This window comes from Phragmites australis, chromosome 14 (assembly GCF_958298935.1).
Source record: "Phragmites australis chromosome 14, lpPhrAust1.1, whole genome shotgun sequence".
Classification (NCBI taxonomy): domain Eukaryota; kingdom Viridiplantae; phylum Streptophyta; class Magnoliopsida; order Poales; family Poaceae; genus Phragmites; species Phragmites australis.
Window position 1 is genome coordinate 28,476,887 of NC_084934.1, and position 15,912 is coordinate 28,492,798.

Consider the following 15,912-nt stretch of genomic DNA (forward strand, 5'->3'; position numbering starts at 1 on the left):
TATAATGAACCAGGGCAGTCTTACTCTTTTGAGAGTGGTGGTCTGACCGGCCCTTCAGGCTGTCTGACCGATGTATAAAATCTCCTCCAATACTGAGTAGAACCAAGTCCCGGTCTGACCGAAGGGTGTGCCGGTATGATCAAGAATCATACAGAGAGTTTTGGGTCCCACAGTTTGACCGCAGGGTCTGTTGGTCTGACCATCGAGATTGTGCCGGTCTGACCGAGAAGGGCGGCGGTTTGGCCGCCAGCCTGTTAGAATTAATTTTGACCGTTGTCTGTAGCCGTTGTACGGGGGCGGTCTGACCGCCAATGGTGCTGGGGTCTGACTACCACTTGCGCAGAACTGTTAGAACGACAGTAACGATCATTTTTTGTGTAGAGGGGTATAAATAAGGGCATGACTGGTTCATTGAATGCACCTCTTGACTCTAGCACATAAATACAGCACCTTGAACTCTTGCCCTTACTCTCCCTCTCCATTGACTTGGTGATTGCATCTTTGAGAGGTTGAGAGCAACTAGTGCATAATTTCAAAGAGTTTGAGCAATTAGGCACTTGTGATTCTTCAAGCAAGCATCATCAACTTATTACTCTTGGAGGTTGCCACCTTCTAGACGGCTTGGAGGTTGTGGCACCGTCGAGCCCTTCAAGGAAGATTGTGAAGGAGTCGTGCTGGTGATTGTGAGAGGTTTGAGCACGCCTTGCCGGAGCAGTAAAGTGCTTAGCTAGTGGAATCGACGTTTTGAGTAGTTCTTGTTCAATTCTGGTTTAAGGTCAAGTTGCTCGGTATGAGCCCTTTCTCGTGTGAGAATTGAATACTTGATAGAGAAGCGGTTTAAAGCTTAAACTCACCTCAACGTGGATTAGGGGTGATCGGCAAATCACCGATACCATAGGAAAAATCTCTTATGTCATATTTGAGCTATTTACCTTATCGTTGAGTTATTCACTTTCATGTAATTTACATCAAGTAATTTATCTTCCTAGATTATAAATTGTTGCATGTCACCCTAGGTTTGCAAACCTCAACTTAGCTCTTAGTTGTTCTACTTATTGCTCTACTGATCCTTAGTTTGTTTTCGTAAGTTTTCTTGATCGCTTAGCAATTAGTTTTTAAAACCGCATATTCACCCCCCTCTAGTCAGTATCCTTGATCCTACACACTTCTCGCACCCAGGGCTGCTGCGCCATCTCAGATGGTTGTGTCGGCTCAGGTGGTTGCACCGGCTCTGATGGTTGTGCCGGCTCGGGTGACTGGGCTGGGTTCTACGTTGCCCCTATGAGCGCCAGCTGCCATCCGCCATGGGCACGAGACTTCCTTGACACTTCTCGCGCCCTGGGCTACTGCGCCATCTCAGGTGGATGCGCTGTCTTAGATGGCTACGCTGACTCAGGCTGCGCCGGGTGTCGCTTTTCCTACATTGACGATGCCTCTATCCACATGCTTACTTGCATCCCTAGGCATGGGCAGTGTGGTCAAGGGACACGATGATACTCAGCCCACTGTGATGGCCCCTCAGATGGCACTTGATGGCCTACGCCATAGTAGTCGCCCTAATGCGGTCTTCTCAGCGGAAGGCATCGCTGTGGCGGAAGAACATACAAATGGTCAAGGCCATGAAGCGGACTGCTACCCGTAATCTGGATTCTCCTATGAAGGATAGGATGGCAAATGACTTCACCAAGTCACCACGTTCGGCTACCCCCTCATGCGATACTCTTTTAGGTATGCCACAATCTACATCCAATATTTCATTTGCTTCCTTACCTAATGATAGATTAACTTCAAATTTGGGTAAATTAGGTGTATATTTGGGTAGTTGTAGTAATGAAATAGCGTTATCTATTAATTTCTTGGAACATGTAGAAGTAGACATAATGAAGGTGACACCTAATCCCAAAGCAACGAATAATTTCCCAAATAATGGTTTCACAAAAGAGATGAATCCTTTTGACGGAAGTGATGACGAGGACACCGAACCTGACGGTGCCCTGCTCGCTCACTTGGTTAAGGATGTGTTGGAGTGAGATTGGGATGATGCGGAGCTAGGCACAAAAAATTGTGACCTCATGGCTACCGCTAGGAAATCTAAATCATCCTCTAAGACAAAAGGGCGAAAGGCCATGAACAACAGAACAAAATCCAACAAAAATGTTTCTCACTTAAAGGCATCTTCTGGAATAGCAGAGGTATCTCTGACTTGGCTAAATATCAGCATGTTGCTAAAGGTATTAGGGAGCATAATTTTGATTTTGTGGCTTTATTATAGACAGGGAAGAGAGAGGTATCAAGAATGAATCTGGCTCACCTTTCAGGTGGCGCATATTTTGTTTGTCATTGTTTCCCTCCTCGCGGGAGGTTCGGAGGAATACTTTTCAGGATTAATGCATCCACTCTAGATTTGTCTCTAATTGTGGAAGGGGAATTTTTTTGGGTCAAATTTCATCTAAGCAACAAGATAGATAAATTTAAATGGATCTTTATGGCGGTCTATGGACCAGCGCAGGACGATTTCAAATCTAGTTTCCTAGCGGAGTTAGTGAGTGCCTGCTAGCAAAACCACCTCCCAACACTGTTTGGTGAGGATTTCAATATTTCGAGGAATAGTAGCGAGAAGAATTAAAACAGATACAATGACCGTTGGACTTTTCTGTTCAATGTTGTCATTGATAGCTTTGATCTTAGAGAAATTGATTTAACGGGTCGACAATTTACTTGGGCAAATGTGTTTTCACCGGAACATCCGGACATTTTTTCGGACACTTTGGACATTGACAGGAAATATGTTTTCACCGATTCGTTGATCGATTCAACTTGAACACTAGAAACACTCTACCTAAACATGGTCATACACTATATAAGGGTTTTAAATTCAATTAATTATGAAATGTTAAAGATCGAAACCATTTCAATGACTCATTAAACCTCAACGTGTATTTCATTAACCAACGGAATTCAAACATTGATCTCATGGCTCATAGTATTTTTAATGTGTAGAGCATGTTAATACAAGGCTCACAAAAGTAGTTTCATAATTTTAGGACATGGCAACAACTAACCGTGATCTAAACAAACCGAAACATATTTAATTAACTCACTAATTGTCAAAAGTATTTTCTGGAGTTCCAATATTTTTAACACGTAGTTCACACTCATACGAAGCTAACGCAACTGATCTCACGTCGTTTGGAGTTCGGATGAATTAATTATGAATTTTACAATCCTCACGCATCTGATGAATAGTAACTGCGGACCCTCTGCACTTTTACGTGGAACCTCCGTATTCTTGCGGACTATCTGCACTTTTTCGCGGAGGTTTCGGACTGCGAAACCTCCGGACAATTTTTCGGAGGTTCCGGATTTTCCAGAACTGCTACTATTTGAGAGGAAACTTTACCAAATTGATTTGCGATCTTTTCCACTCTAAAAGGGATATGTTTGGGAGAGTTTAGAGAGCCTAGAACTTAACTAACCACCTAGCAACTCGATTCCTAAATCAAATCTCATCCAAATCCATAATTCGCTCCTAATGCTTAAGAACGCATTGATTTCACAAAAATCGATCCAAATCCAAAATCGATCATCCAAATACGCGTTCACGCCATGGGAAGCCTAAAGGACTCTCCAAGGATGATTTTGCCCCACTTTGTGACCTTCGGGAAGAAGCGGAAAGTCCGGAACGAAGAAGAACTCTGGTGCTCCAAACACTTCAACCTAAACACCGAAAGAGATCAACACCGGCTCGAATCCTTCGGAAAAACGAAAAAGGTTTGGACGGATAAGTAGCTCTAGAACGTGTGGTCATGTAGGTTCCGCATATGTACCTCGGTTTCGCTTGTAGAGACAGAAACCAAGGGGGAAAGGGAGAGAGCTAGAGAGAGAGGGGACAGGGAGTGAGCTCCTGTGGGGTGGCCGGCCAACAAGAGAGAGACGTGGGGAGTGGGAGGGAGAGAGAGAGGGGTGGCTGCCCCTTTTGAGTGAGAGGGAGAGGTCTTTTCCACTCAAATGGGCCTACATGCAAGTGATCAATCCCAAATTTGCTTCTAATTCAATTTGCTCTCTCATTTTCTTTTCTCCCACCTCATTAATCCAAATTGAGGTGCTATTGTGCTCCGAAAATCTACGAAATTTTTATGTCGTGATTAACATCCTTAGAAGTATCTGATCATGAATTCGTAATTCAAATTTCAATCTGGTGATCGAAAGCGTTTCAAATTCGAACTTGAAGCTAACGACTCATGTTTAATATTAAACACACCATTACGGATTTTAGGACGTGACACCAATTCGTAATACAAGTGGCTTCAGGACTCTTCTGGTCTCGTAGTATATCGCATATATTTGGTACTTGGTTACAGGGTATTAGGAGAGACTTGGAATCGGAAGTTCTATAGGGGACAGCTGCTACTTGCTGGTTATTCTGGTTATGCAGGAATGATATGATGTTTGATAAGAAAAATATTTTTTCTCACTTGCAGGTTATTTATATTTGTACTCACTAGCTCCATACTTAGGCTATATTACAGACATCGGATTCTTGGGATATGGTTATAGTAGCGTGTCAGCATTTGGAGCAGGTGGTCAGGGAGTGTTTTGCCTAGGTTTATGGATGACTGTCTAATCGGAGGATCGGCGCGCCTTAGCATCTCATGTTTCCACCTATGTTAAACTTTTATTAAGTTAAACTTTTATTATTTTTTTCCTTTTTTTGCTGTATGCATCTTAGTTATACAGAGACCGGAAATGTTCTCAGTACGATTGTATTGCCTTGATAATTGTCTGAGTTCAATAAAAGTTTCCTTTATCGAAAAAATATATACACATGAAAAAGACAATTATTTCGATTTCTTTAGTTGTTCAGTGGACTAGTTGCCCAATTATTATATTTCTGTATTAAAAAAACAGTGGTAACCATATGTCTGGAAAAACTTCAATTTCATTAATTTAACAATGATAAATTGCATTCACACACTTTCTGCCAAAGGTGCAAATTAGTGAACTTAAAGTTACGCATCGACCCTATTTAATTTAATTTAATTGATTACATTAGTTTTTTTAAAAAATATTCAATTTAAAAAATAATGTTATTAATTGAATTAAAAAAGATCGATGAGTACCTTGTTTACCGATTTGCAGCACCAACTTTCTACCAAAACTTTGTTAAGTTCGTCCTTTTCAATTTAAAAAATGTAAGTGGACTAAAGGGGAAAAATACTGATCTTTTTAGAGGAGCCGTAGGCGACCTTCCAGCGAGAGCACGAGCTCTCACAGCTCCGCCCACCATCCCGCCATCGCCAGCGACCGCCCCATCTCCCCACTCCGCCCCCACCCTTCTCCCCCTTCTCGCGGCTATGGCCTCATCCTGCGACCCCGCCGCCGTCCCGTTCACCCTCCTGGGCGCGCTCATCACCGCCGGGCCCGCCGCCTGGCCGGCGTGCGTCGGCGGCGGCCGCGCCTTCCTCCGCGACTACGCCGAGCGCGGCACCAACGCGCTGCTGTGGGCGGGCCTCCTCGCCGTCACCTGGGTGCTGCTCCTCCGTCTCGCCGCGCTCTTCCGCCTCTGGGCCCTCGGGTCCCGCCTCCCCGGGCCGCACGCGCTCCTCGCCGACCCCGGCCTCGCCGCCGTCTTACGCGCCGGCGGCGACATCACCGGTTCGTCGCCGCGCCCCGTTCCTTCTCGTTCCTCGTTCATATAACTAGGATTCGATTTACTTGGTTGGGTTTGGTGGTGGTTATGGTCGGTTGGGATTGGATTTGGCGCGCGCGCGACCTCTTCGCTGGGTAAAATTGTTCGTACGGCCCACAAGAGATGCTCGGGTGTCTATTTGGGTACTGTTCGATTGGGAACTGGATGTGATTGGAGCAGTTCCATTCGAGACTTGTTAACTCCTTGAGATGCGGGATATTTGGCTACAAGCTAGCAACTTGAGAACTGATCGATTGGGAATTTCGTGTTGTTTTGATTGATTGATTGGTGTGGAATTTTTCTTTAGTTTAGGCTGATCTGGCTGGGAGTTGTTCGGGATGTAATTTGACTGATTTGATGTGGCCAATTACACGACAACTTAGGATCGAAGTTATAGCTTGTGGGTCCGTAAGCTAGTGAAGGCTGACTCTTTTGGAAATTCTATTTAACTAGATGTGATCTGTGCAATTGGTACAACATTTTGCGTAAATCATTTAGGCTAATCTTGATATAAAATCGCTTCACTTAGCTTTGATGTTTTGTCCACACAGCAAGTACACTGGTTGGCACAGTTAACCTTAATTTGTGATGTATTTGCGAGGGTTTGCTGATGATATGGTGATTCTCTAAACATTGTCTCGTTGCTTGAGTTTGATTAAAACATTTATATAACTTTGATATTGTAGGATTATTATAATAGCTAGATCACTTCTGAGTTGTGGGTTAAATCAAATTTGGGCAATTTATTAGGTTTTCTGTATTACCACGATCTAGCTGTTGCCTCTTCATTACGTCATGATCCTAATGTTGGTAATGTTTGAACTCTTCCCTTCTTGAGATTCAGAAACAAAAATTAGCAGAAGAGGAAACCAGTTTACTTTGAAATGCTTGCTATTGACGAATTTTTCTTCATCGCTATCAGATTAGATTTCTATCAACCTCATGTCTGTTAATTTATAGACTTAACTGAATATTCTAATTTTCCTAGGAATGGGCACTTTCAACAGAACTTACTATGCGTAAGATTGAGTGTGCTGTGTTTGAAATACTACCAGACATAAATGGGTAGCCATAAGTAGTTGCATTATTTTGTTGATGAATAATTTTCGGTCACATGCGATCCAGCATTGATAGTGCTGTCGTTAATGAGCACAGGCATGGTATGTCCCATTTCAACTCTTTACGGCCCATGTCATTCAAGGCTCAAGCTTACATGGTTTATCAGATATTTTGTGTAAATGAATAGGTGGTTGCAGAGCATTAGTGATGTTTTAGAAAATGATCTAATGCATATGGCTAGCAGATTTGCTATTGTGAATTACCAGTCTACCACTTTATGAATTATTACTGTAAATCTGGAAAAATACTGTTCGATATTTTAACCCTGTTACCACAACTGACAAACCTTCTTTATTAATTTATAATACAATGTGTTCTCTGATTTCTGATGGTATTTTGCTTTGTTCATTTTGTAGGCTTTATATCAAAATTACATGGCAGCTATGGCCCAGTTGTTCGGCTGTGGTTAGGACCTTCTCAACTACTTGTATCAGTTAAAGACCCTACTCTAATTAAAGAGGTGCTAACAAAGGCTGAAGATAAGTTACCATTGACTGGGAGGACATATGATTTAGCTTGTGGAAGACTTGGTCTATTCGTTTCTTCATTCGAGAAGGTATGTGTGTCCATGCAACAAAATCCATGTGGGTTCTGTAGTATTACTTTTTACTTGTTCCTAGTTTGTAGTGATGTATATGTTTCTGTAACAATAGTTATTAGTAGATAGCACATTCAATTGCTGCTCTGATCTCTTTACTTATAATTCTTATGTTCTACAATTTTCAGGTCAAAAGTAGGAGAGAATCTCTGAAAGTATTCTTGAATGAAAAACTTACAGTTGGTGCTGGTCGAGGTTCATTCAAAATTATCGACATTGTCCTTGATAGAATTGACTCTATCATGTCCAAGGATTTTGTGGACAGTAAATCTCTCTCCCAGCACATGGCGTTTAACATCATTGGTGCAACACTTCTCGGTGATGCCTTCTTCAATTGGTCTGACGCCTCTGCTTATGAGGAACTTCTTATGATGGTTGCAAAGGATGGTTGCTTCTGGGCTTCTTATGCTGTTCCTCCATTCTGGAAACCTGATTATAGGAGGTACCGGACAATATGTGCAAAGCTGAAGATATTAACGCAGGGCATCATCAGAAAAGCAAGAGACCAAAATAATACACCTCACTATTTTGATCAGAGATCCTGTCAGAAAGGCGAAGGGATGATAAAAGAGCCAAATAGAGGTGTTTTAGATGGCATGATGTCAGGTTGTTGTTTCCACGGGGCTACTGAAGGGTTACCTAGTTCAGAAGAGGAAATATGTGGAAACATCATGGGTTTGATGTTGCATGGTATCTCCACTTCTGGTAACTTGATTGGTAACATTTTGGCAAGGCTTGTCTTGTCCCCGAAGTTGCAAGATCAGGTACACATTAGTTCCTTTATTTTTGCTCTGTTACAAACTATTTGGTTGCTCTCTTGTGATGTTAAAATTGATAAATGCTTGCTGTTGTTTTCTTGTTCAAATGAATAGAACTCTCATGGATTTTTACATGTTAATTATGTAAATAAGAAAGAACTCAATTCGTCTTCCATTGCCAGCAAGGAAAGGTTTCTAAAATGTAACATCGTGCATCTTCCAAAAGTGTGGACAATCTGGAAGGCCTTTGGTTATAAGATACTAGAAGGGACCACCATTATCCAACTTGTTGCGATCTTGCAATGTGATACTAACATTGCGTAATGCCATTCCAACACTGCATCATTGCCAAGTTTAATGAACACATGAACCATGCTTTGTTTAGTTTTGGGTGTGTTTGGTTTGCAACCAATCTTTGCCAATGCTTACCTTAACCAAATTCGGTAGCATTGACCAAATTTGGCTAGCATTTGGTTTGCTACCAAATTTTGGTAAGATTCCCTTCCCTATTGCCAATGCTAATTCATTTCCTTGCCAATGTTTGGCCAAACCATGGGTGGCCAAATTGGTCACCAAAATTTGGTGATGCCAAACTTTGGTAAGGTTTGGTGGGGAAAATTTGGTGTCAACTGGAAAATTGCTATCAGAATGCAGGAAACCATGGTTTGTACTACTTTATTATATGTGGATCACAGACATTAGATCACTATTACCCATTCATCTTTGTTTGCTTGTCTATTTTGGTGAGTTACACCTCGTTCTCATGCTGCTTTATTTTGCAGTTACATGCAGATATTGTTTCTGTTTGCAATGAGTCATCTGAGCTGGAGGTTGATGACGTGCCTAGGATGCGATTCCTACTTGCTACTGTATGTGAATCTGCTCGCCTTTTGCCTGCTGGACCTCTTCTGCAGCGATGTTCTTTGAAACAAGGTATGTATGATTTTTAAACTGCAAATGGATATATCTTTTGTCCATCCTGATTTTTATGTATTGAGACCATGATGGTTTCAAGTTTAATCCTGATATTAGTCTACACATCTAGTTGCAAGAGAGCTTATATGTACTGTGATAGTGCGATGACATGTACTTTAGCATGTGTCAGCTGTAGGTCAATTTTAAGTATCATATGTTATCCACTGTTGATCCACTTTTGATTTCATTTTCCTTGAGTGCAGATTTGACTCTTGAATCCAGTATCACTGTGCCAGCTGGAGCGATATTGGTTGTTCCTTTGCATCTCGTGCAAATGGATGCTTCTATGTGGGGCAACGATGCTGACCAGTTCAATCTTCATCGGTTCCTGAAAAAGGATATTGATCTTGGAGGTCTCTCTCTCCCTCCCACTGAATCCAAGGTCACACTGTCTTAGTATTCTGGACTTGGGGCCAAACTCTTGCATTTCTGGAACTATGGTACATGTTGGAGAGAATTTTGTTTATGGCATGAAAGGGTATTAATTGAAATATAAGTAACAGGTCGTTATAAAGAAATGGTATTATGTGAAGTAAATACATGGTACATTAAGATTCTGAAGACTATGCATCAATTTCATTATTTTTGGTGTGCATCTAGATTAGTCAGACATCTGTTAGACCTTTTAGAAACTTTCTGCAAGATCTTGGTGATTAACCTCTTCCTAATTCTTTCGTTGCTCCGTTTTGTTAATTTACTGCAGAAATATTAGCAGCGCCTAAAGGCTCAAATGTGATCAATATTTCCACCGAATGTCCTAAGTCCGAATCATTTCTTCCATTTGGTTCTGGGAGTCGAGCATGTGTTGGGCAGAAGTTTGTGATTCTTGCAATATCAATGTTGATTGCCAGTCTGCTCCGCAACTATGAGGTTAGATGTGATAATTGTTATGGTTGTGTCTTGTTGCGATATGTACACCTACTAATTGCCTTCTCTGTTTGTGTTCGTACGAGTTTAATCAGTTCCATTAATAAAATGCTCAAAAATTTAGTAATTCCTTTTTGGAGACTGTAAGCTAACTGGTTAGAAATCTCGTTCTGAGCTACAAATATGCCCTTTTGTAAATTCGTGGTTTAAGCTTCTAATGTTACATGGAACTCGATCTTGCAGTTACATCCGCATCCAAGTTGGTCTAAAGAAATGGATTCTGCTGTTGACAGCAGCCACCTTCGCCATCTTTCGAACCCGAAGATGATACTTACAAAAAGAAGGATCTAAAGGGGTTTGGCCAATTAAAATTTGAGGCGTGTGCTTTCATTATATTGTTTTTTACTGGTGTTACACCAGGATATGATCTTTAGTTTCCTACCGGTGTTGGACCATGCTGAAGTTTCAAAAGGTGTTACTTAGCGACGTGGTAGTGCTTTTTTTCCTCCAGCTTTTTGATAGCCCCAGTGAGCTTCGTCAGATTTTGGTTCTCGTTAGGGTTTTGGAGCACCCGTGGGCTGTTAGATCACAGGAGGTATATGCTGATGTGCATACACAAATTGTAGTTTGTAAGTTGGGAGTTTTCTCCTCACAGGAGGTATATGCTAATGTCCAGTGTATCATGTTGTCTTATATGTTGTACCATACTTATTCGTATGGCTATACTATTGTTTCCACTATAATTGGTGAAACTTATGGGGATTGTAAACTGAAACAAATCGATCAGGACTTCGCACTCCTATGGTCTCTTTCGCTTGTGGCTCATTATATAGACAAGCTCTTCACTGCACACGGATGGAATTTACTTTCTTTTCCTCCTGAGCTAAGGCAGCAACATTTTGAAAGGGATGTGGCAATACGGCAGGCTTTTGGTGATAATTGGATTATTTTGGCAGAAGGTGAAACTGTTGAAATACAAAAAACTGAAGCGCCGAAATGCAAATGTTAGTACACGGGATCCTGTTGGGGCACTGCATGCTTAGGCATGTTTGTTTTAGCCTGTTTTTGGTTTTTTTTTTTTTGTCAGAAGTTTAAATAAATAGGTTTGTTGGTGGTTTTTGAATAAGGGAGAAGTTTATTTCTGAAGAAATGCATTAGAAGCTGAAAAGCTAGTTGAGAGTAGTTTTTTAAAAGTAGTATATTGAGAAACTAAAAATTTGTTGTAAAATCTAAAAGTAGTTTTTCAGAAAAATCAAAAGCACAGTTTTTTAAAGTACAAATAAACAGACCTTAGACTCACAACTGTTTGCTTTCGCCTACGCCTGCCCGGTTCGGTGCACCACTGCCGTGCCGTCTGCCACACCGCCGCACGCGCCAACGTGCTTCGGCTCATGAGACTCCGGTCGAGCTCTCGACGTCCTGCGGAAAACGCAGGATCACAGATGATCAGGCCAGACGGAAATGGCCTGCTTGGTTCTCTCCTGCTCACCGCTCTGCTCAGGCCTGCGCCAACTGATCATATGCACGAGGCCTTTCGTTTCTTTCACGGCGGGCTATTCATGGACGAGGAGCGGGGGCATCCATGTGGCGGACCTAGTTCTAGAAATCAAACTGAACGGATAACAGGTTGCTGATGCAAATGTAGGTGTGGGATAACGCTTGTCATGCAGATAGCGACGCAAGGCAGAGGACCTTCACTGGAAGAACTAACAGGCTGTTTGGTTCTTGCCTCCAAGAAGCCAAGCCAAAGTTTAGCCACGTTTAAAAAAATTGGCTTTCGTTTAGTTCCAGACCAAAAATTAGCCACGCCTTAACAAATTTGACCGGCTAAATTTTTTCTATAGCAGAATTAGATAAAATTTTAGCATTTAAAATGGCCGTCCCGATTTTTGGTTAGCCAAAATTTTGGTTTGGCCTCAAACTAAATATTATTTGGCATGACTAACTTTTAGCATAGCTCTAGTTTTGACATGACAAAATTTTGGCTTACCTCCTAGCTGTGAGAACTTGCTCTTGAAGGAGCTCCAACTGGTTGGCTTTAGGCCACTGGAACAACAAATAACATTTACCAGAGCTGTGCTGGAGCGAGCTCCCAATTTAGAGAGAGTGGTTCTGAAGGAGGATTGTGAGCCGTGCGAGGACTGCGATGCCATCGGCAAACCGTCGTGTTCTTCGGCCGGGCATGTCTTCCCGGAGAACAAGGATGATCGAGATGTCGTAGTCAGGCTGGTCACAGATGGCACAGCCTCCTGGGCCCAAATAATTTTTGGTAGCTAAGAAGCTGTGACAAACATTTAGGGTGCTTTTTGCCGTGTATCTGGTGGATTGGGTAAATGCTACAGCGCGGACGGATAAATAAGATGTCCGGGCACCATAATTCATAAACATTATCGCTCCTGCCAACCCAGACGATACTTCGAAATCTTGGGAGCTTTCCAACCTAAAGACTAAAGTGGTGTTTGGTTCAGCCTGGAGAAATGTTGGATCAAACTGGACGAGGACACAGAGATTTTGACTGCCACAGTTCTTGCTTAGCTCCGTCGATGCGGGGGGCAGTTGGGAGGAAAGGGGATTCTCCAGGACAGTTCCGTCGATGCGGGGGACATCTGGGATGCGGCGTCGCTCCGGCGAGACGCGGATCCGTGCTGGTCGGTAAACGAAATACCGTCCACCCCTTGCGTCCTTGTGCCCGTTGGATTGGAATTGTGCGGCCGTTATTGATCCGACCGAGGCCCCGCCCTCGCCTCCGGTCAGAAGAGCGCCCTCCGCCGCCTCGCTTCTGCAGCCTCCTCGATCGCCAGCAGCGAGGAGACGGTAGCGCTTACCGTGCCGGGCAGCCACGGCCCGACGCCAGCGTCTTCCGGGATAAGGCCACGCCGCCGCCGTGCGCAAGCCTTCGCTTCCAGTTGCTCGTAGCAGCAAGGCCGGCCGGCCGGTCGGCCAGTTCTGACCCGCGGCTGCAATATCTTGTCTGGATCACCAGCCAGCTTGGTTAATCCTAATAAAAAAGCCTCTTGATCTTCATCGGGAGTAAGACGTTTTACCTTCAGCTTTCGCAGACGGCCATTGGTAAATTAAGAATCAATATTACAAGTAAAACGTTTAAGAATGGCATTTGTCTGTTGTTACGGTTCTTTCCTCTTCCAGTCGCTTTGGATGTAGTTTTCAGTGTTGTCTCTGTGGTGCTTTAGATCTAGTTTAGTTAGGTTTGTAGCCCTCTGTTTTGTGGTTTTTGCTCGATTTTCTCTTAATTAACCTGGGCATGTCAACCTGTCGGGTTTTTTTTTTCTTATTAATGTAATTGGCAGCTCTCCTGCCGGTTCGTTTAAAAAAGAATATCGTTTGTCAGTTCAAGAGTTTGAACTAATTTTATCTTGTAACAAAGTAATGGTACCAATTTAAAAACAGCTAGCTTCGCAATTGCGCACCACTCTGCTAGCTATGGTAAAGAAAAAATAATAATCAGGCAGAGCAGCACATTCAAATCCATACCAGAGGCCAGGTTGAATTCAAATTTGAACAATAACATATTGCCGATGGGACCAAGTTGAACTGAAATCTGAATAATGCAAAATGCGCGCCACAAATGTAAGCTAGTAAGCTATATTCTTTTGCGCTGTGCCGGCATGACCAGCCTCTCACTTCATCAGCAAGATCACAAAGCCTACCAACAAAAGAACCAGCTGGCTGAACGGCTGAACCGAAGCCGCCCAATTCGAGCCCGGCGGAGCCGGGGAGTAGTCGCCGGAGCTCGTGCTGGTGCTGAGGACGACGACCACCCAATCCCCCTCGTTGGCGATCCCGACGCCGGAGAACTTGGTGTCGTTCAGGAACCGGTTGTACTGCGACTTGGTGTAGTTGGTGAGCACCACGTCGGGGACGAGCCCCGGCACGCACGCCGGCATCACCTGGCCGTCCTCGGTCACCGACGCGTTGAGGTGGCAGTGGTCGAGGTACTTGGGGTAGTCCGGGAACTGCTGCTCGGTGCCGATGACGGTGTTGGCGCCGGTGGTGTTGGTGCACTGCTGCCCCTTGAACTGCTTCGCGAGCTGGTCGGCCAGGCACGCCGCGTTCTTGTTCTCGGCCAGCGCGGGGACCTTGAGGGAGGATCGGTAGCTGTTGATGCCCTTGAGGAGCTGAGCGTCGCTGCCTGGAAAGCGAGATTCAGTATGACGAAAACGATGCCGAATTTGACATATAGCTCCATCAATTTCTTACTGCATAGTATGAGTATTTCAGATCTTGACCAGCACAAAGTAGTTTCTTTATCATTCATTCATCTCCAAACATGACGATTGTACTATGCAAAATCATTTTTTTATGCAACCATGCACATCTCAGCTAAATGCACTGGAACTGCACCATGTGCCTAGTAGTACACCTGACACCAGCTCAATTTAAGTAGCAACAGTGAGTGATCCATCTCTTAAAAAAATGATGAATGAGACACGTAGCTCAAGTCTATATAAAACACTGTGGTTTCTGACACAAGAAGATCTGAATATCGGATCTTGCACAGCCAAAGGTCAACTTGCACTAAAATAGTAGAGCTACTGAACTGTGAATTGGATAGCCAACAAAGAGTGATGCTCGATTTGGAAAGCAGAGATCTTAGAAGACAAGCTGATAATGACATCAGCAAATCAAAAGCACTCGGGAACATTTACAGGTAACAAATTATGAGCAGATCTTGAGCAGTACAATCCTTAGCTCATATGGCTAAAATAAGACCACTATATAACTTGTGCAGATTGCCATATCACCATGAATGAATCAGCTACTAAGTTAAAATTCACAGCAGATGAATCGAATTCACCACTACAGCAACCAAAACAAATCATCGCTTGCCTCCTCGCAACACAAGAAAACACAAAGCAAAAGGCATCGCAATGCTTCAGATCCGACCCATTATACGAGCACAGATTCGAGTCCACAGCACGAGAACCCCGATCAGGAAGCCCGATCGCTGGAGCAGCAGGTAGCATCACAAAAAAGTGAGCGAGTGCAGGGAGGCAAGAGGCCATGCGTCTTACCATCAGATCTGGCGCAGTGCAGGAGGGAAGAGGCGAGGGCCAGGAAGCAGAGGAGGGAGATCCTGGAATCCATTTTTGCTTCGAATTTACACGGTGCTGCCGCTGCTACGGCTTAATTTGCCTCCAATGGAAGGAAGAGTAAGGCAGGGGCGACAGGTATAAGAGTGAGGAGGAAGGAGGCAAGTTGCTGTCACCAACCACCGCTATTCCTTTTACGCTTCCTTCCGGTCTCTCCGAAAAGCGTCCCCTAGTTTTATTTTTCCTTTTCGTTTATCGGAGTAGTGATTTTGTAGGCCACTTTTATGGTTGTACTTTGTGGACAATTAGTAATTCGGTGCCTGCATTTCGGTTTTAGAGTTCAAAAGGATTTTATACGGCATTAGCACCTCTCTGCAATTTAGTGCCTCTTCTGCATTTTACCTCTGAAAAGCCTACTTAAGTTGCGGGGTTGTTCTTGGTCGTAAAGAACAGTAAGATTGGAAAACGCAGAAGAGATTTCAGGATGATATTGGCAAAATCTGATACAATTTTGTTATCGTGTTGGAAATGGGCAATCCCACTCAATTTGTCTTCTCTACTACGCGCTTGGTCGTGGTTCCTGCAATGTCGGTGTTGCTCGAGCTATAGAAAAAGTACACGTTCGGTCGTGGTTCCTGTAATGTCGGTGTTGCTCGAACTACAGAAAAAGTTGATATACTTATCACGTCATACATACCAACTAGAGACTCAAATTCATTAAGCTAGACAACGTGCACTAATACTTGTCCAGCAACCAGAGCAAGAGAAAGGCGTTCGGTTGGTCCGGCACAGACGTCGGTCACCACCACGATCTTGACGTTGGGACCGACTCTACGGCTCCGCGCACGAAGAAAG

At 43.5% G+C, this 15,912-nt stretch overlaps 2 protein-coding genes across 2 annotated transcripts; one reads left to right on the top strand and one right to left on the bottom strand.

The window, feature by feature from the left end:
- The first annotated feature begins 5,235 nt into the window (after window positions 1-5,235).
- LOC133890710 (uncharacterized) lies at window positions 5,236-10,768 on the top strand. Its single transcript, XM_062331212.1, has 7 exons — window positions 5,236-5,655; window positions 7,165-7,364; window positions 7,535-8,170; window positions 8,947-9,097; window positions 9,343-9,492; window positions 9,843-10,009; window positions 10,250-10,768. Exons 1-7 carry the CDS (start codon window positions 5,355-5,357, stop codon window positions 10,355-10,357), a joined length of 1,713 nt encoding a protein of 570 aa, XP_062187196.1. The 5' UTR covers window positions 5,236-5,354; the 3' UTR covers window positions 10,358-10,768.
- A 2,678-nt stretch (window positions 10,769-13,446) lies between these two features.
- LOC133889923 (uncharacterized GPI-anchored protein At5g19250-like) lies at window positions 13,447-15,244 on the bottom strand. The gene is made up of 2 exons (XM_062330344.1): window positions 15,040-15,244; window positions 13,447-14,156 (listed from the first exon to the last, which is right to left on the bottom strand). Exons 1-2 carry the CDS (start codon window positions 15,110-15,112, stop codon window positions 13,645-13,647), a joined length of 585 nt encoding a protein of 194 aa, XP_062186328.1. The 5' UTR covers window positions 15,113-15,244; the 3' UTR covers window positions 13,447-13,644.
- Window positions 15,245-15,912: the final 668 nt, after the last annotated feature.

Excerpts from the sequence above, each read along its gene's own strand:
- LOC133890710 (XM_062331212.1), top strand. The coding sequence starts at position 5,355 with ATGGCCTCATCCTGCGACCCCGCCGCCGTCCCGTTCACCCTCCTGGGC. Across the intron at positions 5,656-7,164 it reads CGCCGGCGGCGACATCACCG|GCTTTATATCAAAATTACAT; the intron begins GTTCGTCGCCGC and ends TTCATTTTGTAG. Across the intron at positions 9,098-9,342 it reads GCGATGTTCTTTGAAACAAG|ATTTGACTCTTGAATCCAGT; the intron begins GTATGTATGATT and ends CCTTGAGTGCAG.
- LOC133889923 (XM_062330344.1), bottom strand. The coding sequence starts at position 15,112 with ATGGATTCCAGGATCTCCCTCCTCTGCTTCCTGGCCCTCGCCTCTTCC. Across the intron at positions 14,157-15,039 it reads GCACTGCGCCAGATCTGATG|GCAGCGACGCTCAGCTCCTC; the intron begins GTAAGACGCATG and ends CTCGCTTTCCAG.